At 35.5% G+C, this 27,328-nt stretch overlaps 1 protein-coding gene across 1 annotated transcript; it reads right to left on the bottom strand.

Moving 5' to 3' along the window:
• Positions 1-670: 670 nt before the first annotated feature.
• DCAF13 (DDB1 and CUL4 associated factor 13) lies at positions 671-27,319 on the bottom strand. Its single transcript, XM_012474891.2, is given in 12 exon segments — positions 671-840; positions 1,730-1,893; positions 3,050-3,185; positions 7,228-7,392; positions 10,542-10,624; positions 12,582-12,659; positions 16,182-16,337; positions 17,297-17,386; positions 22,196-22,303; positions 22,823-23,022; positions 26,793-27,213; positions 27,215-27,319. Coding segments are annotated over 12 exon segments (1,794 nt in total). The 3' UTR covers positions 671-752.
• Positions 27,320-27,328: the final 9 nt, after the last annotated feature.

Raw genomic sequence — 27,328 nt, 5'->3', positions numbered from 1 at the left:
AGCCAAATGTAAGTAAAGCATTAGACATAAACGCAGTTATAAAAAGTTGACATCATTCTTCTAAATGTCATGTAGAATCACAGGAGAAAATATCATTGCAATCATTATTCAAAGTAACATTAAAGATAACAGAGGGTGGAGTCTCACTTTATCACCAAGGCTGGAGTGCAGTAGTGTGATCTTGGCTCACCGTGACTTCCGCCTCCTGAGTTGAAGCAATTCTCCTGCCTCAGCCTCCTGAGTAGCTGTGATTACAGGCACAGGCCACCACATCCAGCTAATTTTTGTATTTTTGGTAGAGATGGGGTTTAACCATGTTGATTAGGCTTGTCTCAAACTCCTGACTTGGTGATTCGCCCACCTAAGCTTCCCAAAGTGCTGGGATTACAGGTATGAGCCACCACACCCAACCAAGATGTTTGATTTTAAATGTCAATTTGAATGTACAGTGTCTATGATGATAGATCAGAGAGAAAGTAAGTATATCTGTAATTAAAACAGGAAAAAATGAGTTAGTTACAAATACTGTATTCTTCAATGAAAGAAGAACGCAGATTAAGGATAAAACAGAAGTCTTATCAATGAGGCCACCTTTAAGGATCATTTTTCAGGGTAGCTAAAAGGAGCAATAACAAAGCTTTACATATATAACTAAAATGTTTGCAATTAATCTAGTTCCAATACTTTTATTTGTAGAGTTCTCAAATCAAAAGTAAAAAATAATTATACATCAGGACTGTTAGGAATACCAATTATTTTACAACTGCCACTATGTGTTTCTTCTTCTCTGACACAACTGGCACAGATCCAGGCTTGCTGTGTTTAATACGATTCACTTCCCTAGAAATAAAGAAAATATACAAAATATAAGCAAGTTTATGAGAACTCATTTTAAAGAAAACTTTCTCAGAAAAATCACAGCATTTTTCACTGGAAAAACACCTATTAAAAAAAATATATTTTCACAATGAGAATAGGTAAAAGGGAGCAGTACCAAGAAATCAACTTTACTTATTTAATTGCTTCATATCCTATTTACCTAACAAGATCCTTTATTAAGTTAAAAAAAAAAAACCTGCCACAGTTACTAAAATTTCTAAAAGTGATTCTACTGCAACATCTATTCAAAGACAGAAAAATGATAGCCATTTGTATAGTCGAATGGAAAAAAAAACTCTTAGAATTTCATGCATGACTTCAAGTATTTCAAAGAGAAGAATATTTCACAGGGGAAATGGTGAAATAGCTCTGCTATTGGTGGCAGTAGCTCTGCTCTATACCCAAAATGACAGATGTCACATGTTATTAATGAAGCACATTAGAAAATTTTTTACTTAGGAGCCCTATAGATTCTTTGCATTCTTTAACTTGGAAAATACACAAACTCTCTTAATTCCAACTACATCAGAAATTATTTTTTAAAACATTATTTACAGCAGTCTTCTAATATGAGCAAGCGTTCTCTTATTTTGGTAATTCATTTTCATTGTTTGTCCTTTAAACATATTCTTAAAAATAGGTAATGGAAATTCTCCCATTCTCAGATAGTCACTGCTTCCCCCTTTATTGGAAAAAGGAAAAAAGGCCTTCTGTAGAAGTCTTCAAATACATCACTCATGTACAGTAATAGCATGTAGACTACTCCCTTGAATGGTAGTTAGTTTGTTTGTGGTGAGTGAGAGAAGTCAGAAAAGGGTAATGAGATAGAGGTAAATGCCTCAAAACATACTTTCGTCGACGAGCTTCTTTCATGATGCGCTGTTCCTGAATTTGGCTGTAGATAGATTTTGGTAGATGTCGATGACGAGCTATACGTTTTATATGAGGATGATGCTGAAATTTTTCCTTCAGTTTCTGGTTATAATCCTTGGCTGCTTTTTCTCGTGATGTAAGCTGAAAATACACATTTTGGTATCTTAATGAATAGTGTGTTCTTTGTTTTGCTTCACTATAACAAAGCTAGAAAGCACCCTTTTCCCCCAAACCTAAACTTTTATGATATGCAACCAAAACTTCCAATGTAATTCTGCACTTTACAAGGTTGCATTAGTAACACTAACTCTTTTAGGCAACACATCTGCCATGTAGATAGATGCCACCTAGTAGAAAGCAGCAGTGCTAAAGGAGTAGGGCCCTAAGGACCACTGAGTTGGATCTTCCCTAAATCACTCACTCAAATTTTGGGGGTAGGTAGGGAGGTGTGTTAAACATAGTGAAACATAAAAGAAAAACTAAGTATCTAATTTCATAAAAACTAGCCTTTGTTTAACAAATGTTAAGGATGATATGATTTAGAGGAACATTTAATGATGGACCTAGGCACAATGCAATATTTACCAATCATTAAACCTAAAACAGAATTGTCTTTGATTTTCCTACCAGGGCTAAGTAGAAAATAATTCACACTTACGCTTTCCTTCTTACACTTAATATTTATTTCTGATACAAACACTCTGTATGTTTCTTATAGAAAATACGAGACATTTAGAAAAACATCAAGAACAAAACAAAATCAACCATAATCCCATATCCTAGAGGTAACTAGCCAATGATAACACCTGCTTTTTCTTCATGGAATCTTTTTTAAAGTCTAAGCTTTCTGTACTTATTAAATGTTCCATTTTGTCTGTGATATTAAAAGATCTCATGGGAACTTGCAGCCTTTGAGTTGCTGGATGACTATTTCTCTAACAAAAGAGATACGAGCTCTAAGTTCCAGGCTTCTAGTTCCTGCATCTTCTGTCCCTACCTCAAAGAAAACACAAAGAACCAAAAAGACTCAATACTCTCAAACATCTGAATTAACAAAGGTATTCTGAAGGTCTTAAATGTCAATTTGAATGTACAGTGTCTACAATAACAGATCAGAGTGAAACAAATAATTATCAGTACAACCTTGTCAGTTTATTGCTAACTTATTTTTTTATCACAGCTATGTCAATTTGATCAAAATAACTAAAAGTACTTCAAATAAAGTTTCACAATGTAAAAATATCTAACAAAATTAGAAATCAGCTTTATGACAATAAAAGAAAATGAGTTATCTTACCACACCCAATTTTTCAGAAGCATTAGCTTTCCATAGGCGAATGTTCATTTCATCAGATCCACACATAATATACTTGCTGTCAGAAGTCCATTTTACACAGATAACATGTTGCATTCGCTTTGTGTGATACACCTCCCTATAGAAAAGGAATTAAGTTAAAACCCTTTGGATTTTTGTACAGATTTTCTTTGAGTAATCACTGCCTATTAAGTATCAGGATACCATTTCTGAGTCCTATAGGAGTATAAAATAAAAATTCCAATTCTTGTCAATGTATTCTTATTGAACTCAACTAACAAGGTTCTGTGTTAAGTGCTACAGTATTAAACAAGTTTCTGCTCTCAGATAACTTATTATCTAGTAAGAGAAATAAATATGAACAAACTAAGCAAAACCAGATGTACGGAAAAGTTCACAGAATAACTGAAAGTATAAAATGCAAATAAAATATGATGTTCAACTGAGGTAATTTTGTAACAATAAGAAAGGACTTTCTCTTAAAAGGTCCCTTCTCCCTACCAAATCAATTCAGGTCAACACACTTTTTTCCTCCTTCATTTTGCTGAAAAGAAAGAAATGCAGTGATCTTCAAAGAGAACCTCCTGATATGTTGATTCTAATGTCAGATTTTTGTTTTGGTTAAATTGTTTAAAAACTTAATTAATTACAGCAGCCTGGCCAACATGGTGAAACCTCATCTCTACTAAAAATACAAAAATTAGCTGGACATGGTGGTGCACGCCCATAATCCCAGCTACTCTGGAGGCTGAGGCAGGAGATTCACTTGAACCTGGGAGGCAGAGGTTGTAGTAAGCCGTGATCACGCCACTGCACTCCAGCCTGCAGCCTGCACAACAGAGTGAGACTCTGTCTCAAAAAAAAAAAAAAAAAGCTTAATTAAAGTGAGTTGATGATTTACATGTGTGAAAAGAAAGGGAGGGCTACAGAAGTGTCTGATAAGTTGAGGTAAGAATCATTTAATAAATGGAGATGTAAAATATTATACCTATTTGGAAAGGCTGTGAAACATGCTAGGTGAATTCACAGGTAATACTATATTGGTAAGTGTTAAGGAGGGCATTAAAAAAGCAAGTAAAATACAAGGTCAGAAAAAATAAGATGAAACTTGTGGAGAAATAAATTTTCTGTATCTGGATTATATTATTCAAAATGCAGACCATATAAAGAGGAAGGAAACAGGCTCAGTAAACTATGCACAGTAAAAGAAAACTCAAACAGAATGACTAAACCAACTATAATTCATATCTATAAACAATATCTCAAGTAGGCAAAGTGCGGTGGCTCACGCCTGTAATCCTAGCACTTTGGTGGGAGGATTACTTGAGCCCAGGAGTTTGAGACCAGCCTGAGTAACATAGGGAGACCCCATTGCTACTAATGATAAATTTTAAAAATCAGCTAGGTGTGGCACTGCTCAGGAGGCTGAGGTAGGAGGATCACTTGAGCCCAGGAGATAGGGGCTGCAGTGAGCCATTGCGGCATCACTGCACTCTAGCCTTGGTGACAGAGCAAGACTCCATCTCAAAAAAAACAAAACTCTCAAGTATACTCACAAAACTAGTATTTTACACTGTTTCTGATAGGTATGTTTTAAGCACTTTGATTAACCATAAGAAATTTATTTTTAAAAGTGGGGGATGGTTAAAAAGAATGTCCTATTAAAATGAAAACTAGATGAGACAGACTGCTTTTTCTTCTCCCCCTCAATGCTCTGCTTTTGAAGACTCATTTCTCATAATTTCTACATACTTAAAAGGCCCTTTTTTCCAGCAGTATAATGTGTTTAAAGTAGGGAAATTCAATCAGGGTTCTGTAACCATTAAACATAATCTGTTCATGCAGCAGACCAGTCAAATCCAATGGTTAGTCACTTAAGTAACTGAGAATCCTCCTTAATGGTAAACTATGTTGAGTTCTTAACTTCTAAATAAGTTTATGTCTGTATATATGCTAGGTTTATTGAGCTCACTAAAAGTTCTACTATTAGGAGATAAATACATTTTAAAAGGCTTAAATTCTTTATATACATAGTCACATTGATTTTTCCATGTGAACACCATTAATTTGTTTGCTTAGTAAATACTGAATGAAATTCCAACAGAAGCCTACTTTCAAACACTGACTTAACTGTAGTTTTAAAAATTTTCTCAAAATTTACTTTAAAAATATTATGTGTTAGCCATTTTAAGGCCTTTAAAGAAAAATACTTTTTAAATACAGGTCATTCACCCAAGCATGAGTTATTTGATGTTTATAATGATAGAGAACAAACCACAGAAACAAATTAGAACTAGCTTTCAAACAGATAAAGGCAAATATCAGAGGGAACAGAAACACAATAGGATGTAACACATATTAAGACTGTGATTGCAAAATCTCCAAATGACATCAGGAGACAATTCCTTGGAAATGAAATATAAGAACGCTTTTATAGAATTTTGGAATAACGTGAGCTTTCTAGCTAGACCTACATTTAGCTGTCCACACTAGCTTTGGAATAATACAGCCTGAACTCAGCTGGTGCGCCCTTGGGATCATAGGTACCTACACAGTCCCATTTTTTGCTTTGTTCTCTTCTCATTCTTTGTGTCTGCTATGTACCATGTTAGAAAAATATTATGCTACTACCTTTGGAAGTTGTGGTGCCAAGAAATGATGGAGGACCACATTCTCTTGATTCTCAACATTTTCCAGAGGTGTGAGAAAAATGGAAGCTAACAGTCTTGCTCTGGGCCTAACTGAATAATCTCAGAAAACCATTTATGACAATTTGGAGAATATCAAGGCAGAAAGGAAGCAACAGTCACATAGGAACACATAGCAGGAGCTCTAAAACAGAAATGATGAAATAAAGATCAAAGTCATCAGAACACTCCTGTCAATATGCTTCTAACTCAAGCACGTAAATAATCAGATAAACAGTGACGATGACAATTATCTGCTGACAATCAATGATGATACATGGTTTAGAAATCAATATGGCTTCCTCAAATTACAATGGAAAAAGACAAATATCACAAGTAAAACAGCAAAGAGTTAGATAAGTAGATTGGCTATGACCATAATCCTCCAATTTTCATAATTTTTTGAGAAAAATTATTTCCATTTATTTGGATTTATTTTATGCATGCTTCCAAGAACACATCTAAAGCATTACTAAGAAACAATGGCAATATGTGTAACAGCTCTTTGTAAACCATAATTCACTATGATACTATAGTACTATATACTATAATTCACTAAGATACAGGGGGCTGTATCTTATACAGGACTTATGTTTTAAAGTCAGTCTGTAAAGCAAAAAACTTGAGAACAAAATTCCCCTTGCAAACTCTTTAAAAATGCCATCATTTTTGGAAACGACCTCTGTATAAAAATATGACATAATAGATGTATAAATACTGTATTTAATAACATATAATATGCAGTAAAGAGCCAAACTGCACAAAACAACACAATACAAATCTTAAACATTAGAATCATACTCAATGTGCTTACAGAATTAGACACACACACGAGACTATGGGACAGCTGAGTATTCAAACCTCCTACCTCTCGATCAACCAAGGCATACACCTACTAAAATAAAATAGAAGAACAGTCTTGACAATTTAAACTTACTTTTATTTCTTTTCTAATTTTTGTTTTGTTATATAGAGTTGGATTTGAATAAGTAAAAAATAACAAATGTAAGGTATTATTATTAATTTTTCTTAAACTGTATTGGGGCAAAAAACTTTATCTATTAAACTTCAGGTACTCTCTCAGAAAAGATAAATAATAATCAGGACAAAGAAAAATCAAACAAAAATAGTCATATGACATTTTGGTCAATGACAGACTGCATATATCCATTAAGATTACAATAATGGATTTTTACTGTACTTTTCCTATGTTTAGATATGTTTACATAAACAAATACCAAAATTGCTCACAGTATTCAGCACAATAACATGCTGAACGGATTTGTAGTCCAGGAGCAACAGGCTACACCATATGACCACATACCCTAAGTGTGCAGCAAGTTATACCATCTAGTTTTAAGTGCACTCTATGATGTTCACACAATGATGAAATAGCCTAACAACTCATTTCTCAGAAGGTATCCCCATTGTTAAGTGACAGATGAATATAAATGGCTTACTGGTAGCACATACCTGCTTCGACTTTTGTCTACAGGAAAGATTCGAATAGACTTATCAAAACTAGCAGAAACAAACTCTTTCCCAGTGGGAGAGTAATCCACATCAAGGACTGCAGATACATGATCCATATGGACCATTACAGGAGTGTCCAGTGCACGCATATCAAAAGTATATAAACTGTAAAAGAATTTTAAATATTTGACACACATTTCTAGAAAGATGCCATATACAGTACTAAAAGATACCAGTGAAAATAAGACCCATTAGCAAAACAATGCACATCTAAACAAAAAGCTCAATGCTGTACACAAACAGGTGAGAGATAAGGAAAAATTTCAACAGTTTTTTATGATTCCTTAAGACTCCACTTACATATACACCAACACATTTTCCTCCTTATCTCATTGTAGAAAATGTGGAAATTTCAAAAAAGTACAGAGTATAAAAATTAGCCTTAATTCTACTACCCAGAGGCCAATTATTTAGTGCAGCATAATTTTTTAAAAAACCTTTTCACCATACTATTTAAATACATATTTTTAATAAAATTGAAATAATACTATATAAAGCTTTATATTCTGATACTTCATGTAGTATATTAATGAGCATTACCCATGTTATTAAACAATCTTTGAAAAGATTTTAATGGCTACATATATAAATTCAAATAATTTATTTCCCTATATTTTAATAGTTTCCGATTTTTTTTATAAATAATGCTTAATAAAATCCCAATGTTTGGATTTTTAGCATTCAATCTTTAACTGAATGAGGCAGATTCAACTAAATCTGGACAGATTCCTACAAGTAAGATTGTTAAGTCTAAAGGCATGAGCATTTTTAAGGCTTGATTTGAGTTGCCAAACCACTGCCAACAAAGTTGTACTAATTTATACTCCTATTGGTGATATGTAAGAGTAAACACGGCCTTTCAAAGGGTGTATCAAAATGAGACGACTATATTTTATGCACAATTGGTAAAAACAATGACTTTATGAGTTTCAAGATTCAACAATTCTTAATCTAACAGCTAAAAGAACAATGCTTCAAATGAGCCCACATATAGCATTATTGTGACCAAGTTCGTAATATAAAAACCTTGAAGATGCTAAGATTAGTGAGTGGAAGTTTGAGAAGAGGGTATCTACATAGTTTCAAAGTATCTCAGCAAAGATATATAACAATTACAAAAGGAAAAAGTAGTAATCTTTAGTGGAAAAACCTGGCAGACACCACCCCAACCAAATGATCAAGGTTAATGTTACCAGTAGTAAGATGTATTGACAACTGCTTTACAGTTCCTGCCTAAGAGCAATGGTTTTCAACCAGCATTGTTTTGTTCCAGCAAAGTGTTTTTTAGTAAGTTGCTTTATTTCTACATAGAAAAAATGATAAGAATTCCAATTCTGGGGCCAGGCGTGGTGGCTCACGCCTGTAATCCCAGCACTTTGGGAGGCCGAGGCGGGTGGATCACAAGGTCAAGAGATCTAGACCATCCTGGTCAACACGGTGAAACCCCGTCTCTACTAAAAATACAAAAAATTAGCTGGGCATGGTGGCGCATGCCTGTAATCCCAGCTACTCAGGAGGCTGAGGCAGGAGAATTGTCTGAACCCAGGAGGTGGAGGTTGCGGTGAGCCAAGATCGCGCCATTGCACTCCAGCCTGGGTAACAAGAGCGAAACTCTGTCTCAAAAAAAAAAAAAAAAATTCCAATTCTAAGCATGTAAATTTGTTTAGATGGAAAATATTTAAATAAACAAAGTTCCACACTATAGGATTAATTAGGGATCATGTATTCTAACCCTCCTACAGATGTTGAAACTATGGTACAGAGTTATTTTAAATGACAAGTTTATACAGTAATTACTGGTTGGCCTAGAGTTGAACTTAGGTTTCTAACCAGAATGATTAGAAAGCTAAAAGGCAATAAAAGAAAAACATACAAATATGAAAAGGGATACAAAAGCAAGATCATTTTCAAGAAAGAGCAATTGTTCTACTCTAACAGTCACTTATAAGGGATATGCTCTTTTTTTCAGGTGGCATATGTATTTCTTTTCAAGGCAAGAAATGAGAAATTCCAAGATACTCTAAAAAAGACATTTTGCTAAAATAGCTTATTAGAACATTCTTTAAAAACCCTAATAAGGTTGGTCACAATAATGGTGTATTACTCTTGTCTTTTATTGCCTTTAACTGGAACAATGCCACTTAATTTCAAAACATCAATAAAGGTTAAAAAAAAAGTTTCAATTAATGTGGTTTGGTATTGCTAGTTGATGAGAGTCTAAATGAGCTTCTATTTATTTATTTATTTATTTATTTATTTATGGACCAGGGTCTTGTTCTGTTGGCCAGGCTGGAGTGCAGTGGCCCAATCACAGCTCCTGGACTGAACTTCTTTTTAGCAGAAAGTTATAAAAAATGTTTTTAGCTGGAACTACTAAAACATCCTAAAAGAAATCCTTTTATGACCTAATACTACTACCTTTCTGCTTTCAAATCTACATAGTGGAACATAAAACAGTACAGAAGATCTAAAGTTTAATCCACCAACAGACTTCCACCTTTTTAAAAAACCGTGTATTAAGAACCTATCAAAGGCACAGCACTATAATAAATGCTTTGGATAAAAAAAGATAAGACACCCTTTCCTCACGGAGAGATTCATCTCCCTACTTTAATATCTTGAAAAGGGGATAACAAACATGTCCTACCCACCTTATATTAATATTGAAAAGATAACTATAATTTTTCTTTCATCTTACTGAAAAGTGATAGCTGATAACATGACTACATGAGTATCAGCTACCTGATACCGCAATACAAACACTGCAGGCAGATATTTTCACTTCCATTAAAACATGTATGGTTCAGTCATTACCTATAGGACCTACATCAAAGATCAGCCAACTTCTTTTGTAAAGGGCCAAACAGTAAAAATTTTCAGCCTAGTGGGCCATAAGGTCTCTGCTGCAACTCTTCAACTCAGGCATTATAGCACAAACGCAGTCATATCCAATATATAAGTAAATGGGTATGGCCGTATTTCAACAGAACTTTATAAAAACAGGTAACAGAAAGCATTTGGTCCACTAGTTGTTTACTGTCCCTGGTTTAGAACATTCTAAATACTGAGAAAATAAATATTTTTCTAAGAAGTTCTTCTCCAATTTGGAACACTTTTTAAAGCTAAACAAATGACAGTTTTCAAACTTATATTTAAAGGTATAGCTACCTAGTGGTACACATTTTATTAGTAAGACTTATTCAATTAAGCCATTTCTGATAGAAAACACAAGTTTTTAAAAGAGGGAAACTTACTTATAATCTTCATTTGCCGCTGTAAAAATGAAAGCTTCCATAGGGTTCCAACAAATTGTATTTGTTCTCATGTCTAAGATAACCTAAGAAAGGAAGCATATGCTATCACATTACCATGAAATAAATTACCCCTAAAATGGATAAATTTCCCACTTCCTTTCCTTTTTTGTCCCCACTAATTTAAGAAAATATTTCATAAACACCTATTATGTGTATAGTACTCAGCTCAGTGCAATGGGAAGAGAAATCAATCAGTAATTGCTTCCTGAATACACAAGCAGAGTGGTAAATATAAAAACAGAAATGCTTAACTGCTGATCCCCTAATCTCAAACAATGTATAGTTTAGTCAGAAAAATGAGACACATAATAAAAGTTAAAATATAAACAATAAAGTAACAAATGACTAAGTATCAAGATGGGGCAAAATTAATGGTGAGCTTAGGGTTACTGTAGAGAAGAACTGTTTCAAAAGACAAGTATGATTTGAACTGACCTGTGAAGGACCAGTAATTTAGTGTTTCTCAATGGGAACACTATTGGCATCTTGAGCAAGATTATCTTTTGTTGTGAATATCTACTATAGGATGGTTTGCCTCTCAGGGACCTCCCACTAAATGTCCCTCTTGCATTCCCAAAACTGTACCTGCAACCCCCTACAACCCCTGATTGAGAACTACTACATTTATGAGAGAAAGGATAAAAGAAACATTGATAGACTAGTAGATGGAGCAAAGAAACAACTGAAAGTAACAGTGTCTAACAATCTCTACATGTGACAAACTCCAATTCAATGTTACCTTACTGACTACAAGAAATAAATGAATTGCAAACTAGAACCAGATTTCAGAGCACCTTGAAAGTCAGGCTACAGGTTTTTTTTAACCTAAAATTAATAGAGCACCATTAAAAACAGAGAATGTGCAAAGCTGGAGGCAATAATAATGAAAAATAAACTAAATTTAAAAAAAAGCAGAATGAGTGTTAGGTACGTGGGAGGGGCATAAATGATCATTTATTAAAATACCTCATGTTAGCACTCTGCTTAAAGTATCATGTTTTATTCTCACCAAAGGGCTGCAAGATAGTTATCAATACCACCATTTTACAAGAGAAACACAGATTAGGTTACCTGCTTAAAGTCTAAGACCAAAGTTCATATAGGATCTTCCCATTAAGTCACAAGAATGAGTGAAATGACAAAAGTGGTACTTTGGAAAGATTATCATATTTATTTCAAACTTCAATGAATGTAATCTCCTAATATTTCTGAATCTATTATCTGTTATAAAAATTACTTAGGAATAACAAAAGCAAGTATTAAAAGCATTTCTTTTGTATGTGGACTATGACAACAGATTTGTGGCATATGAATGATGTCCAACCCTTTCTGTCACTCAAAATTCTAGTACCTGAAATAATCTTTTTAACCTTTTACTTAGGATGGTACTCTTTTCCTTACTTACAGACAATATTTCTCTCCCTCTTGAGAGTTAGGTTAAGGTTGTATTATTAGCTTTGAGATCTAAGTCCTGAAATTACTACTTTAGAATTGTTAGGAAATCTGTTACTTTTATTAGGATAGTGCCTGCCTAAATGTCGAACTAGTATTGATCAGCATGTAACTGAACAAATAAAGCTGATATGTGAATGAGTTCTAAAACTTCCTAGAATAAAATACTGCACATGTTATAGGATAATCATGGGGCTTGAAGTATTATTACACTGTTAAGTAATAAGATGTAATACCTTTAAGAACTTTGAATTCAGTAAGTATTAATTAGATGCCTAAAATATACTGGCATCATGGAAGACACAAGGATGATGACTAGGATACAATACCTAGTAGAAATGTAAGAGTCTCTAAAAAGCTACAGGGAGCTAAAAGAACACGACTATCATCATGGAGGGTTCTAAGAACATCTGTATGAAAAAAAGATTTTTAATTCTGAGAAAATATTTGCTCCATATTTTTAGTCACTCTATTTACAGAGGAATATAATGCCAACTGTATAAACCAAAAGTCAAAACTGAAACTCACCTTTTTCAAAGGAGTAGCTTGCCTCATATCATATAGTACTATATTCCTGTCAGATGCACAACTTCCCAAGAGAAATGTCTAAAAACAAGTATAACAATCACCAGTTAAGAGCCAGGCTTGGCAGCAAACCACGTCCATTCAGTGAACAAATGATTTAATTGCCCTTAATATATATGTTAAAAAACAAAGTCAATTTTAAGATGGTACAATAAATCATCCATAATCTCAGCAACTTAAACCAAGTATTTTCATTGTAAAATTTCCATTCATTTTATTTATTTATTTATTTATTTATTTGGAGACATAGTCTTGCTCTGTTGCCCAGGCTGGAGTACAGTGGCACGATCTTGGCTCACTGCAACCTCCACCTCCCAGTTCAAGTAATTCTCGTGCCTCAGCCTCTGGAGTAGCTGGGATTACAGGGGCGCACCACCATGCCCGGCTAACATTTTGTATTTTTAGTAGAGACATGGTTTCACCATATTGCCCAGGTTGGTCTTGAACTCCTAACCTCAGGTGATCCACTCACCTCAGTCTCCCAAAATGCTAAGATTACAGGTATGAGCCACTGCGCCCAGTCCCCATGCATGTATTTTAGATGTCAGTGATAATGCACAGATAATACTGTGTTCTAATTTGTAATAAAACATATTTTACTTATCCATTCTTCAACTTAAGACTTGTTTCCTGTTTTTTACTATTGTAAGTAATACTTCAATAAACATTTCCTAACATTTAGCTCTTCTTCTGAATTATTTCCTTAGGATAAAATTTCAAAAGTGACATTACCAAATCAAAAGGTATGAACAATTTTATGGCTTTTGATATTTAAGGCTAATTATTTTCCAAAAAGTTCTATCAGTATACACTATTATGTGGGAATACATCTATTTTAATGCAACTGGCAGCACTGGGTAGTGTCATTTACAAGATATCTGAATGACAGTATTTCCCAGCTATATAAATTTATTGTTTTATTAGTAGTTAAATATTTGTTTGTTAACTCTCTGTAAAAATTAGGCCTGTCTTTTGTCCAACTGTTTAACAATTTTTCTAATTATTTTACTTGTAAGTCAGTTATAAATATGCAAGGTATTTACATAACCACTTGGCATTAAGTAAAAATAAGCCCTCTATCATCCAGTGGATCCCTGAACTCTTCTCTTTGTATCATCATTCCTCCTCACTCATGGTACTGACACTCACAATTCTTAGTATCTGCCTACAATTATTTCCTATTGCAAGTATGGGGGCAGCAAGAAGAGCTATTTACTAAATAGTTGCATGGCCAGCTAACTCCTCCTACTGTGTGTACACAGTTCAAATAACACATCATAAAACTAATGTTACAATAGTGATTTCCTCTCAGTCGTTTCTGAAAGCCTGCTGTCTTAATGGCTGCATTTCTGAGACTTCCCCTAGTGAGGTTCCTCCACTCTTCTTGGATTCTCATTATGACACCTCAGGGTCTGACCAGGTTCCATTTCTCAAAAGAAAGACTTTGATCTGAACAAAGCAAAACAATCTATCTTGACCGAATGCCAACTTTCACACTGTAAATGTGCCAATGATCAGCATAAACTTTTGGCTTTACCAGAATTCTAGGCTTTAATATTTTAAGAGAAAATTAATTATTAATGATTAAAGGAGACAAATACAAATACACTCCATTTGTTCATAGCAACATGCACTTTCCATTAAGTATAATATAGGATAAGAGACATGTACACCATTTACTTTTACCACTAAGTTCATAAGGTTAATAATAATTTTTTTAAAACACAGCTGAACAAATACAGCTGTTATACAGGCAAGTTTGAAAAACATGGTCACTAGGTCATCTCTAATTATTATGATTTTAGAATTGGCAATTACCTCTTCTGACACAGATGTTCACCAAAGTAGAAAAGCAAAAGACTTTTTTGTTCCTCTAAATAGTAAGAACCAAGTTTAATAAGTAATACCATCACCATCTTAAATTCGATCACACTTTTAAAAAATGTTCACGTTATCAACTTTTACACTCAAAACAAACCTATGAAGTACACTGGGAGATATAATTAACCTCACTTTATAAAGAAATAAAGAAAATTTTCACTTGTAAAACAATGAAAAGGCACGTTTGCAGGCAACGGTTTGGCTTCGCTTCACACCAGGTAGGACATAAAATATTCCTACAACTTGCTTATGTTTGTAGCTTGCTTCTGTTCGGTGTCACCTTGGCCCCGCTCTGCAAAGGCAGCTGCCTTTCCATGCCATCTCTCTCTTCTACAACCAAGGGGAACATAAGGAAGGAAAATGGAGGATAGAGTGAGAAAGATAACAGAGACAGATACCAGACCTGGGATCAGAAAACTTTTTCTGTAAAGGGCCAGAGAGTAAGTATTTTAGGCTTTGTGGGCCACATGGTCTCTGTGGCAATTACTCAATTCTGCCATCATAGCACAAACGCAGCAACAGACAATATGTAAGCAAGAGAAGACGGCTCTCTTCTAGTAGAGCTTTATTTACAAAAACAGGCAGTGGGCCACATGTGGCTCACAAATTGTAGTTTGCCAACCTGTTCTAGACCTGTGGCCTCTCTAGAAAGTGTGTGTGTAGGCATGTGGTAGCTGCAGGAAGAGTGTCCTCTGACTTCTCAGCAATACCTCAAGGCCAAGCTCACATCGCACTGCAGCATATCATTTTCCAATACATCATACAAACAATTTCATACCTTGCTATTTTGACTTAACCTTACTTCATACCTTTTATCAGGTTGAGTCTTCCAGAGCATAACACTTGCATATTAGGATTTTTCTCTTTTACCAGCTAAAATGGTAGCCTCCCAATGACTATTAAAATTGGCTTATATATACAGTGATTGCCTTTTCTTTCAGCAGGAAAAGGTATCCCTACTGAGTCTTTTGGACAATCGGTTTATCTATTATGTATTAAGAAAAAGTTCAGGGAAAGATCTGGAGTCCAAGGGCTACCTTGGCCTTCAGGACAGCCTCCATTCCTAAACTCAGACCTGAATAGACAATATGTAGTGGCCAATCCGCAAGTCTTCCCTTAGGCCTGGAGGAACTGTGAATCACAATTCAGACTTTTGAACAAAGAAAATGTAACTATAACTAATTACCATGCAGTTCAATTATAATCACAAATGTTTTTATGAAGCATTGGTACCTTACCAATTGCAAACAGACAAAATGATGCCCAATGCTCCTTCTTCTGACCTTCAAGGGGATTAGAAAAATTAACATTTTCCTAAATGTACAATGACATAATCTATGGAACATGAGGTTGAAGGCATGAATAAAACTTAAGTTAAACAGGACTATATTTGCTTGAATTTTACCCCAATGTGCAAATGCACACACCACTCCTCTAACAATGCTTAATTCTTGTATCAGGGACTAAATTGCTGGAAAACACGCTGAGACTTGAGCAAAGGTATCAGAACTCAGACACAATCAGGAAAACTGACAAAATGCCAAAACACCATTAAAATTCAGATGTTTCCATCACACATTCAAAAGTTTCCTAAACAGAACTGAAATTATTAAGCAATAATAAGGAAACAAAAAGCAGAACATACTTAAAAAAAAAAATTACCTCAATTGGGTTAAATTTAACACTACTTATACTGTCAAATCCCCAGGTCATTGAACATATAGGATTAGTTCTTTGTTCATCCCAAATGTCTACTTGCTGTCCACATGTGGCAAAAACAGCTTCTTTCCAGTGATGATCAATCCCAGTATACACTGTCTTTAAAGCAAAAAGGTTGTTATGAAGAGGTTTTTTTTCATTACGAATTCAAATCTGCAGAATAGTATTTTAAATATATTTATCCACACTATCATTTTTTTGAGAAAAATCCTGTTCACAAAGAAACTTCTCTGAAATCTTTACTTAAAGGGGGAAACAACACCATAGAGACAAGACATTTTAAGAATGAAACCAATTTTGTTTTAGAAATTACTAACGTGTTTCCAACTACAAACTATCTCTACCTCATACTCATACCCCATTCCCCATCCCTTTAAGAACATATAGAACTTCTTGAAACCTAAAGAAGAACCTAAATATTATATACTAACCATAATATTGAAATGACAAAGTGATTTTTAAAATGCATATTTAATTTAAAGATTAAATCTAATTTTGGAATTGTCTGCTTAATATAAAAATGTAAACATTATAAAACATGGATAGGTCAAATGTTCTAAATTATACTCAAGCTAAAACTAAACCACATCATCTGATTTGCAGAATAATTTGGTAGAAATATTAATAAGATTTATACATAATGCATTACACTATTACATTTCTTCATTTCCTCAAGGGTTTTTTAAACTAATAAATTCTGAGTTTTGTGTTAGTTCTATGATGATATAAACCAGACAAGCTGAAGCATTTTCTGAACTTCTATCTTTCCCGCTACAGTCTTGCTATAGGAAATGATTCACTGTATTCTCTAGCTAAAAACAGAAATCAAACTCTACTACAATGAATACCAAAAAAACTGTTAAAATTCTTTCGCATCGAAGGACCTTAACTGCATTAAATATTGCTTAAATGGGTCAATGGGGTCAATGATTACAGCCTAAAGTCTTTCATTTCTTATTTGTGTCTTCTTCCCGCTTTGAAAATTTTAACTATAAAATAATTTTAAACAAAAGAAAAGAATTTTAATAGGCAAGCTATTAGTCAATTTACTTTTGTACCTTTCCTAATATCGTATGTAATGGCTCTTCCTCCTCTCCATAGCCTGGCCCATCCATTTTCCACTGCTTCACAGTTTTGTCATCACCAACCTAGAAATATTTGTTTTATTATGATGATGATAATGAACAGTTATAAATTAAAACTTGCCAAGACATATATCAAATTGTAAGTATCTTGTTTAAAAAAGGTAACATACCATACCATTCTAGTATTATACTTACTGATGCATTTATATCCCACTTTGTTTTAGTAAAGATTTGTGATAAATATATAAAGTATATAAAATTAAAAATATAATAGTATGAGTAGAGCAAAAGAATCAAACAGGAACAAGAGTCAAGAACAAGTTAGGTCATGCATATTGTGATAAACATGACATTTTAACTTAGAGAAAATATGGATTATTAAAAAAATGGTATTGTAATATCAGGTTAGTCATTTAAAAAGTTTGAGCCAACTTGATGCCTTACATGAAAATTTCAGATAGTTTTAAATGTAAAAAACAAAATGAAAAACATGAAAATACTAGAGAGAAGGCATTGTTACAATATTGAAATAGATAAAGCCCTTTTCTGCATGAACTGCAGAAACTACTAAGTCACTGGTTTTCAAACTGTGAACGTTGGGCCTCTAGAGGACCCTTAGAACTTTTCAGGGTCCACGTGGTCAAAACTATTTTCATCAATGTTAGTAAAGACACAGTTAGCCTTTTCACTGTGCTGACAGCTGCACAAATAGTAAAAAGCAACAGTGAGCAGAACTGTTGGCATGTTAGCCCAAATCAAGGCAAAGCAACAAACTAGGGTAATTTAGACATGGGTATATGGGAGACATGTTTAAGCTATCAGATGAAAAAGACTACAAAACAGAACATATAATGTGGTCTGAGGTTGAAAACAAAGTCACCTATGTGGTACTGTATAACTGCATATATACCAAACTGCTAGTTTTAACTGAAAAGTTTACATTTATATATTAGATGTAATCTAGATCCACTTTTTGATAAAAAAAGTTAACAAAGATATATTTATCTATGGGAAGAGTAAGAATATAGCTCTTTTCTTACAGCAAATTCAAAAAGGAAAACATTTCTTTCAAAACACTTTATAGTGCCCATGAGATGAGAACAGGTAAGTGATCAGGAAAGGTTTTAGTACTAAGATTAGTTAGGGATGTCTTTTGTTGAGGATGCCAATGAACAAAATCCTTAACAACATCCTTATAACAGACAAAAAGTATTTAATAGGGCTACATCTTATTAACGATTCTGCATTTGAGCCCCTGGCACTATATCAAAACTCAGTTCTAGAAACCTGACTCTATTGGGAGAATGTAAGATGTAATCTAGGTACCCAGATTTTGACTGATCTGGTTTAACCCAAAGAGATATTTTAGCATGTATATAATACAGGATAAAACTGTGTCTCTGAGCATCCGGTTCCCAAAGACAGCATCCCTCCATCAAGTTTCTGGCAATGTCTGCAAGCTCAAGACTGAACTTCCTTGTAAATGACCAAGCTGCTCTACAGACTATTAAGTACTAGCCTCAACAGACCACTGATTCTGAGAAAGGTGTTCTCATTTTATACAAATGAGTAGCCAAACAAGAATATATGACTGGCTAGAAAATCTCATCTCCAGGCTGGTTAAGCTGAAGAAGGCACTGTTGGTATTACAAACTGTGATATCTTAGTGAAGTTTACATAATAAAAGTTTATCTTTTGTAATACAGTGTACTAAATTTTTTAAAAACATTAAGTGTTAAAGTTGAACCAGCAAGTAGTTTTCACATGTGTCTTATCTCTGACAAAGCACACATTACTCAAAGCACACATATTTTTTTAAAAAAAGGGAGAAACAATGAGCTGGGCATGGTGACTAATGCCTGTAATCCCAACACTTTGGGAGGCTGAGACAGGCTTGAGTTCAGGAGTTCAACACCAGCCTGGGCAACATAGCAAGACCCTGTCTCTTTAAAAAAATTAAGTGGAGGAAACGTGGTGAACATGAAACATTTCCAGTCTTTACCATTTCTTAAAATGTTAATGTTTTTAATTTACAAATAAAAGTTATAATATATTTGTAATGTACAACATTGTGTTGTGATATATGTAGACACTGTGGAATGACTAAATCAAACTAACATCTCTATTACCTCAAATATTTATTATTTTGAACATTTAATCTACTCGCTTAGCAACTGTCAAGAAGACAGCATATTGTTATTAACTATAATCACTGTGTTGTACAATAATCATCCTATCTATTGAAATTTTATCTCTTTTGACCAACATCTCCCCAATCTCGCTCACTCAAAGCACCTAGTAATGACCAGTTTACTCCATTTCTATGAGTTTGGCTTTTTTAGATTCCACACAAGTGAGATCATGTGTTATTTATCTTTGTGTGCCTGGCTTATTTAACATCGTGTCCTCCATGTTCATTTATGGATGCTGCAAGTGACAGGATTTCCTTCTTTCTGTAGGCTGAATAGTATTCATGTGTGTGTGTGTGTGTGTGTGTGTGTGTGTGTGTGTGTGTGTGTGTGTGTGTGTGTGTGTGTGTGTCCGTGCGTGTGTACTTTTTAAAAAATTCATTCTTCCATTGCTAAACACTTTAGGTTGATACCATATCTTGGATATTGTGAATAATGCTGCAATGAGCCTTTATTAATTTTGAGCATTTAAGAAAATGCACTAAATCCTCTGGCTGAGATATTAATCAATATATCCAAAAGAATAACCAAGCAGAAGAAGCCTTAGCTGCCATCCACTCCCACTTGCCACCCAATTCCTTGCACAACACTGGGCTTGCAGGATCAGGTACTTTATCTGCACCCCTCTGGTGAAAAGTAAATGAATGTTTTGCAAGGTAGCCTAGTCTGTTTTTTGACAGCAAATAAGTTTTTCTTATACCAAAACCAAATCTTTTAACATTAACACCTATTTTGAGTGCTTCTCTGTAGAGCAACAAATCAGTCTATTTTCTTTTTCACATGACAATCTTTCAAACTGTAGCTACCAGGTTTCCCAGGAATCTTCTGTTCCCTTATTATTCTCTTGCAATCTGGCTTTTGCACCCAGCTAATCTGTATTGCAACCTACAGTTTATAACTGAGCTCAACCTGTTTTTTAAAAAGTCAGCAGTGAATAAAGAATAAGGAAGATCTATTTGACTAGTACATGATTAGTACACATATACATGATTAGTACATATATACAAAAACTGTTGTATAGATAGGTCAAAACACTTGAAAAGACCTACACCAAACTAACAGTGTTAGAAGTGAAAGACTAGAATTACATATCTTTAACTTTCTATTTTTTACATCTCTACATTACTAAAATGTTTTTCTCAGTCTTCATGTTGCATTATTCTTTGTAGTAGTTCACACAACTGACTATTCCTTCCTCCTGGAACACTATGCTCATTGATAGACTTTTTGAGCTCTCTGGCTACTCCCAGAGTTTTCCCATTTCCCAGAGGTGGGCAATTCCCAAGGTTACTTCCCTGACATCTTTGTATTTCTATATTTTCCTCTTCATTTCCTCCCAACAATGCCTTACTATGGCTTCAATCATTACTTCTATATTGATGATGCCAAGTTTAGCTCTGACCTCCCTCCCAAGCTCCAGACCTGCATCTGTAAAGGTATGATAGACAATCGCATTTGAACAGCCCAGTAGCAGTCAGTTTGTCAATCATATCCTTCCTATTCCCACCCTCTTCCAAACTTGCTGATACTCCTGACTTTCCCATTTCTGTAACAGGAACTACTATCTTCCCAGGTACCTCTCAGTTGTCAAACCTGTCAATCCTCCAAAGTGTTTCTAAATCCAACCATTGTTTTCTAGTTTCAGTCTCCGAAATAAGGTAGCCTCTTATTATTGCCTACCAAACTGTTAAAATGGCCTTCAAACTGATCACTCACTGCTGTCAAATTTAATCAACCCAAAGTACAGCTCACATTTTGTTGCTCCCTTGTTAAAAAAAAAACCTTGAATGACCTTGAATTGATATCTGTACACCAATGGTCATGACAACACTATTCACGATAGCTAAAAGGTTGAAACAAATCAAATGCTCGATGAATGAACAGATAAACAAAATGTAACATATATAATAGAATACTATTTAGCCATAAAAAGGAAATTCTGACATGTGCTACAACATGGATAAACTCTGAAGACAATTATATAAGTAAAATAAGCCAGACACGAAAGGCCTATTTCCAAAAAAATTTTTAAAGGCTTATTTCACATACACAAAGTATGATTCTTTAAAATAGGATTCTATTTATATATGGTACCCAGAATAGTCAAAATCACAGAGGCAAAAAGTAAAATCACGGTTACCAGGGGCTGGGGACTGAGGGGAATGAGGAGTTACTGTTTAATGACTATAGTTCAGCTGGGGAAGATAAAAAAGTTCTGAAGATGGATGGCACTGATGGTTGCACAATGATATGAATGTACTGGATGCCACCAAACTGTATATTTAAAAATAGATAGTAAATTTTACGTTCCGTATATGTTGCCACACATAGGCAAAAAATTTTGATGATTCCTTACTATGTGACTAATGGAAGCACAAATTACTCATCTTAGCACCAAAAATCCTCCAGAGTAAGTCAAACTCTAGACTCACCTCCCACTAATTCCACTTCTGTGGTCAATAGAATATTAGTTTATAATGTTAAGCAATTATTTATAAAAAGTCAAAAAGTATGGGGATGGCTGAATTACATAAAGAAAACTAGTAATTTTCAAGGTTTTAGTAAGATATTTTGCATTGTGAAACTCCAAAAGAGCCTAGGAACAAATAAACTTGAAAAATGTATTCAATTAGATGATTCTTATATATGTTGATCAAATTTAATCACCTAATGGTATACTTACAGTGAAAAAAGAAGTCCCACAAAAGCGAGTACATATTCCTCGTACAAAGCCTTCATGTGCTTGTATTGTACGGATACATTTCCGTTGAGTCAGGTTCCAAATTCTAACCTATGATAAAGCATATCAGGAAATTTCAGTGAACTATAAACGTAAAATGTTCAGGATAAATTCAACATTGGAAAGGCTACAAATCTTGCTACTGGGCAGCTAAAACCAAAATCCTTTGGATTAAAACAATGCAATGCATATGGATAAGTATTCAACAAGCAGAAAATACAACCTGGCAAATACTCTGTTAATTCTAGTTTAAAGTGTTGCAAAACTTTTTCACTTGTCATAGTAAGAAATTAGATGTTGACAACATCTTCTGTGAAAAAACTAATGAATACTTTAATTACAAACATGATTATTTAATTTACTGTCAAATCGATCCTTAAACTACTGCATTTATAATTTCTTAGATTTAAAGAAGAAAATACTAAACTTAGTATTCCTAGCAAAATTTAGTCTTGAGAAGTAAATTGAAATCCAATAAAGTAAAACCTACTGTAACTAAAAACTAAAGCAAAAACATCTGAAATGTAAGTACTTTCGGCTGAAAATATCAACATTTAGAGTGAGACTTGCCTCTCCATCACATGCCCCAGAAAGGACAGTAGCCAGGTTCTTTGGATGCTTTGCCAAGCAATTGACTCCATCTCGGTGACCATCCAGCGAAGCAAGGAATGGTTTTGCAAATACCCGTTCCAGTTTGGTGGCATTTAAAGCTCTTACATATTCTCGCGGGACCTCAAAAGGATGTAAGGCAGGATCATAGTTTCTTGGAACTGAAATAAGAGCGATTCTTCTTAATAAAATAATTCGAACTTAATATTTCTTGCTGTCTTCCTCAGCTAATCATTCTACCTGTTATTCAATAAGCATGGAGTTAGTGATATTGTTCTATGCCTAGCACTAAGAATACAAAAGTAGAAGACCTGTTTTCTAGAAATCTTTCTAAAATTACTGGAAAATCATGGGATGCATACATCTTGCAAAGCAATTAGACCCTATGTATATATACATGCAGCCTTTCTCTTTCATATGTCCTAGTATGCTCTTCAACTGGGTTCTAAGAGTTCACTGTCCAGGCTTCCAATACATTTTTGTTTTGTATTTCCTTATGCCTAGCACAGTTCCTGGCACAAAACATGTGCATGATGTTTGCTCAACAGAACTCTAAGCTTCCTGTGGGGCAGGGAACATTATTAATCTCTGGTGCTAAATTCTGTACTGATAGGCACACGAGGTTGTGATTATCATACTATTATATAGCTATTATTTACTGAACACTTCCTATGTTTGTTTACTTAAAAAAGAGTCACACAAGAGTTCACCAGGTGTCAGGCACTGTTCCAAAAACCTTAATCGTTTGATCTCCACAGCATCCTCTGTGTTAAGTTATATTACTATCTCACACTTTATTGATGGGAAAACTGAGGCATAAAAAGGTTAAGTAACTTGGATATGACATTATGGAGCCAGGATTCAAACCAAGGCACTATGGCGCCAGAATCTATGTTTTAACTGTCCTGATACGCTGCTAAACACATTGTCTCAGTTAATAATTATGCTTAGAAAGTAACTTTAAGCTCGTATGTCTAAAAAACTCACTGTGTAAAAAGCAAATGCATCTTCTTACCTCATGACTTCACCTTGCTGTTTCTTTCTGACTCCCTGGTAATGGTATTATACCTAACATTCAACAAAGCTCTAACCTAGGTCATTCTTATGTATTCCATCTTCCATATTCCCTACTACCAAAACTCAAAGTCCCACTCATCCTCTCTTTCAAACACTTATTCATCTTTCCCTTTAACTCTCTATTTCTAGTAACTTAGTGTTTCGTTTTTGTTTTTATTTTGAGATGACGTATCACTCTGTCACCCAAGCTAAAGTGCAGTGGTGTTACCATAGCTTACAGCAGGCTCAACCTCCAGGGTTCAAGTGATCCTCCTAACTTAGCCTCTCACCTCAGCCTCCAAGTACCTTGGGCCTCAGGCATGCACCACAGTGCCCCATTAATCTTTACATTTTTTGCAGAGATGGGGTCTCCTTATGTTGCCCAGGCTTGTCTTAAACTCCTGGACTCAAGTGATCCTCCCACCTTTGCCTCCCAAAGTGTTGGGTTTATGAGTGTGAGCCACTGCATCCCCAGCCAGTTTGGGTCTTTATTACGTTATACTTGGGCTACTGTAGTATCTTCCCTACTGGAGTGGTGGCAGTTTACACTATCATCAGTCATCTTAAAACAGCTTTTTACATGTCTCTCCCATGCTTAAAACTTTCAAAGGCTCCCTGTATAGTAGTCTTCAAACTTTCTGTGTGTCCCATTAGCAACAGAGTTTCAGAGCATATCCCTTCTCCTCAACATATGTGTATATTAATGAGAGTGTGTAATTAAAGATGTTCTTTTTTTAAGAAAAATCTTGATTTAACACTGTGATAGATTTACAGGTTCTAATTTCAGCTTAATTCAATGTTTGGCTTTAATGGCTACCATTATAAAAAAGATTTAGGCAGTACTCACTTTCACACAGTACTGTATAAATAGGATGACATGAATACTGGAACAAATTCCTCACTTTGCAAAGTTTTGTGGTTAACAGATGTGACTTCAATCACTGTAAACCTCTCAAACAGTGGGATGGGTTCAGTTAATATGGTACTGTGCAAAATGCAGAATGCCTGTACTTCACAAAGACAAGCATACCCAAAATGATAATGTCCACAGCTGGCTATATTTATTTAATATATTTAATTTTCAGTCTCATCCATTAGTTATGCAAAGGTTATTTCTGAAATTTAAGTCTACAAAATTTCCATCTATTCTGATGTCAGCAGCTATTCCTACAATTAAATTTAGCATTTTAATAATTTTAACCAAAGTTTAGTAACTCCAGCAAGATAGAACATTTTGTTTCTAAATCTCTTCATGTGGTCAAAAATGAATCTTTTTTTGTTTTTTTTTTGAGTCGGAGTCTTGCACTGTCGCCCGGACTGTGTGCAATGGCACGATCTTGGCTCACTGCAACCTCCACCTCCCAGGTTTAAGCGATTCTTTTGCCTCAGCCTCCCAAGTAGCTGGGATTACAGGAACCCACCACCATGCCCAGCTAATTTTTTGTGTTTTTAGTAGAGATGGGGTTTCACTATGTTGGCCAGGCTGGTCTCAAACTCCTGACTTCATGATCCACCCACCTCGGCCTCCCAAAGTATTGGGATTACAGGTGTGAGCCACCAGGCCCAGCCAAAAATGAATCTGTATAGATGGAGAAACTGACATTTATAAAGCAACTATTATGTTCCAGGTGCTGTCTAAACACAGTTCATACACAAACATGATTCTTCCCCATTCTGTAAGTGAAGTCTGATGGGAAAGTCTATTAATCAAAATAATCATCATGAGACAATGTGATAAACACTGTGATGAAGTGATAGAATCATAGAAGACCGGTGCTGAAGGGAGCTGAGCACATGCAGGAGTTAAGTATGAAAAGATTGTTCGGTGAAAGTTTTCCAGAGAAAGCAGCTAAATTGGATAAGGGTATGTGCCACAGGAAGCCTTAAACAAGATAACCGAAACGCACTGAGATTAGCAAGGGTGAATACTAAACCACTTGTGGGAAACATAGTGACTGACCAAAGTGGCAAGGAAGGTGGGACCAGAGATTCAACGATTGGGAATGATGCCAATTCCAAGTGATAAATCTAATTTATATTTTAGAAACATTACTGCCTTGTGACAAACCTGTAAACATCTTGTGAGCAGGGACCTCTTAGCAATGCTGACATACATGTTGATAGTATCTACTATTCAACCAAAATAGTGAAATACTGTTCTCACCTCATCTCATCTCGCTTACTCCTCGTTAAAACTCTAATGACAACGTCCTTCTTTCCATGCCTTAGGTTCATGCCTGCCTGAAGACCTTTGCTCCTGTTATTCTCTTTACTAGAACAATCTGCTCATGCACGGTTAGTCCCTTGTCATTTAGGTATTACGAGGCACAATTAATAAGTGGTTAGCATATTAATGGAGGAAGAGACCAGTAAGGATAAATAAAACTCATTAATTTCACTTTACCATTCTTTCATCAAACTTCATAATGGATGGTAAGAGAAAACTGATGCTTTTAACTTCGTCTCTTCCAACATCCAGAATGTGAAGTAGTAAAGTGACAAGAAAAGCAGTAGAAAGGTTTTAAAAGGCTGTTTAACTCTTAACCCTTCAACCCATGAGTTTGACTCATTCAAGTTCACTTTTCAAGAATAGGAACCTGAAGGCAATCCTAGAGCAGCAGCTGGAATCTTTCTCCACTATAGACAACTATTTCCCACTCACCACTAGAGGAAATTCTTACAAAAAGGACTTGAAAGACTTTACTCACTATCCAGTTCCGCATCGACCCTGTAAGCACAGTTTGCCTTAGCGAAAAGGGAACTGGGAAAGAACCAGACTGGAGCGCCAGCCTCCCCCAGCTTTACTCCGTGCAAGCCGAGGCTAGACCCAAAGACTCGCGGAAAGCTTCCCTTTCTCGCTACCAACTTATCTTACCTCTCTGTAAGTCAAACTTGGTTTCGCGGACATAATTGTCCGGATTCCGACTCAGCATCTTCACCTTCATCTTGGTTGCTCTTCCGGCCGAACTCCACGAGGGCTTCCCTATGAGTTCGGCCCACCGCCGCCTCCTCCCACATGCGACTTCCGCTTTTTCCACACTACTTCCAGTCACGTGACTCGCGGAGCGGACGCTGGTTGGCTTAGCTGGATCCTGCGACGCTCCGTAGTTTTGCCGTCCTGCGCTAGCAGGGGGCGGTTCTTTAGCTGTGCGGTCTCTTCCGCGTCCGAGGGCTGGAGCATTTGTGGGCGAGGCAGGGCGGAGACTCGGCAGAGGCTGGCACCTCCCCTCCAACGCTGTTTCCGCCAGCGTGACCTGGTGGCTGCGCCCCACTCACGCCCCCTCAGTACCAGACTTTCGCGGCTTGGCTCCCGCGCCGTGGACGTCAGAGTCCTCTCACTGGTCCCGGAGGTGGGCTTGCCCTCACAAGGGGCGACCGCCGCCACGGTGGCGGCCACAGCATCTCGTCCCA

This window comes from Aotus nancymaae, unplaced genomic scaffold, assembly GCF_030222135.1.
Source record: "Aotus nancymaae isolate 86718 unplaced genomic scaffold, 86718_ANA_hifiasm-v0.15.2.pri h1tg000036l, whole genome shotgun sequence".
Classification (NCBI taxonomy): Eukaryota; Metazoa; Chordata; class Mammalia; order Primates; family Aotidae; genus Aotus; species Aotus nancymaae.
The sequence above is the reverse complement of the archived record's forward strand: the minus strand, read 5'-3'. Positions and strand labels throughout refer to the sequence as shown.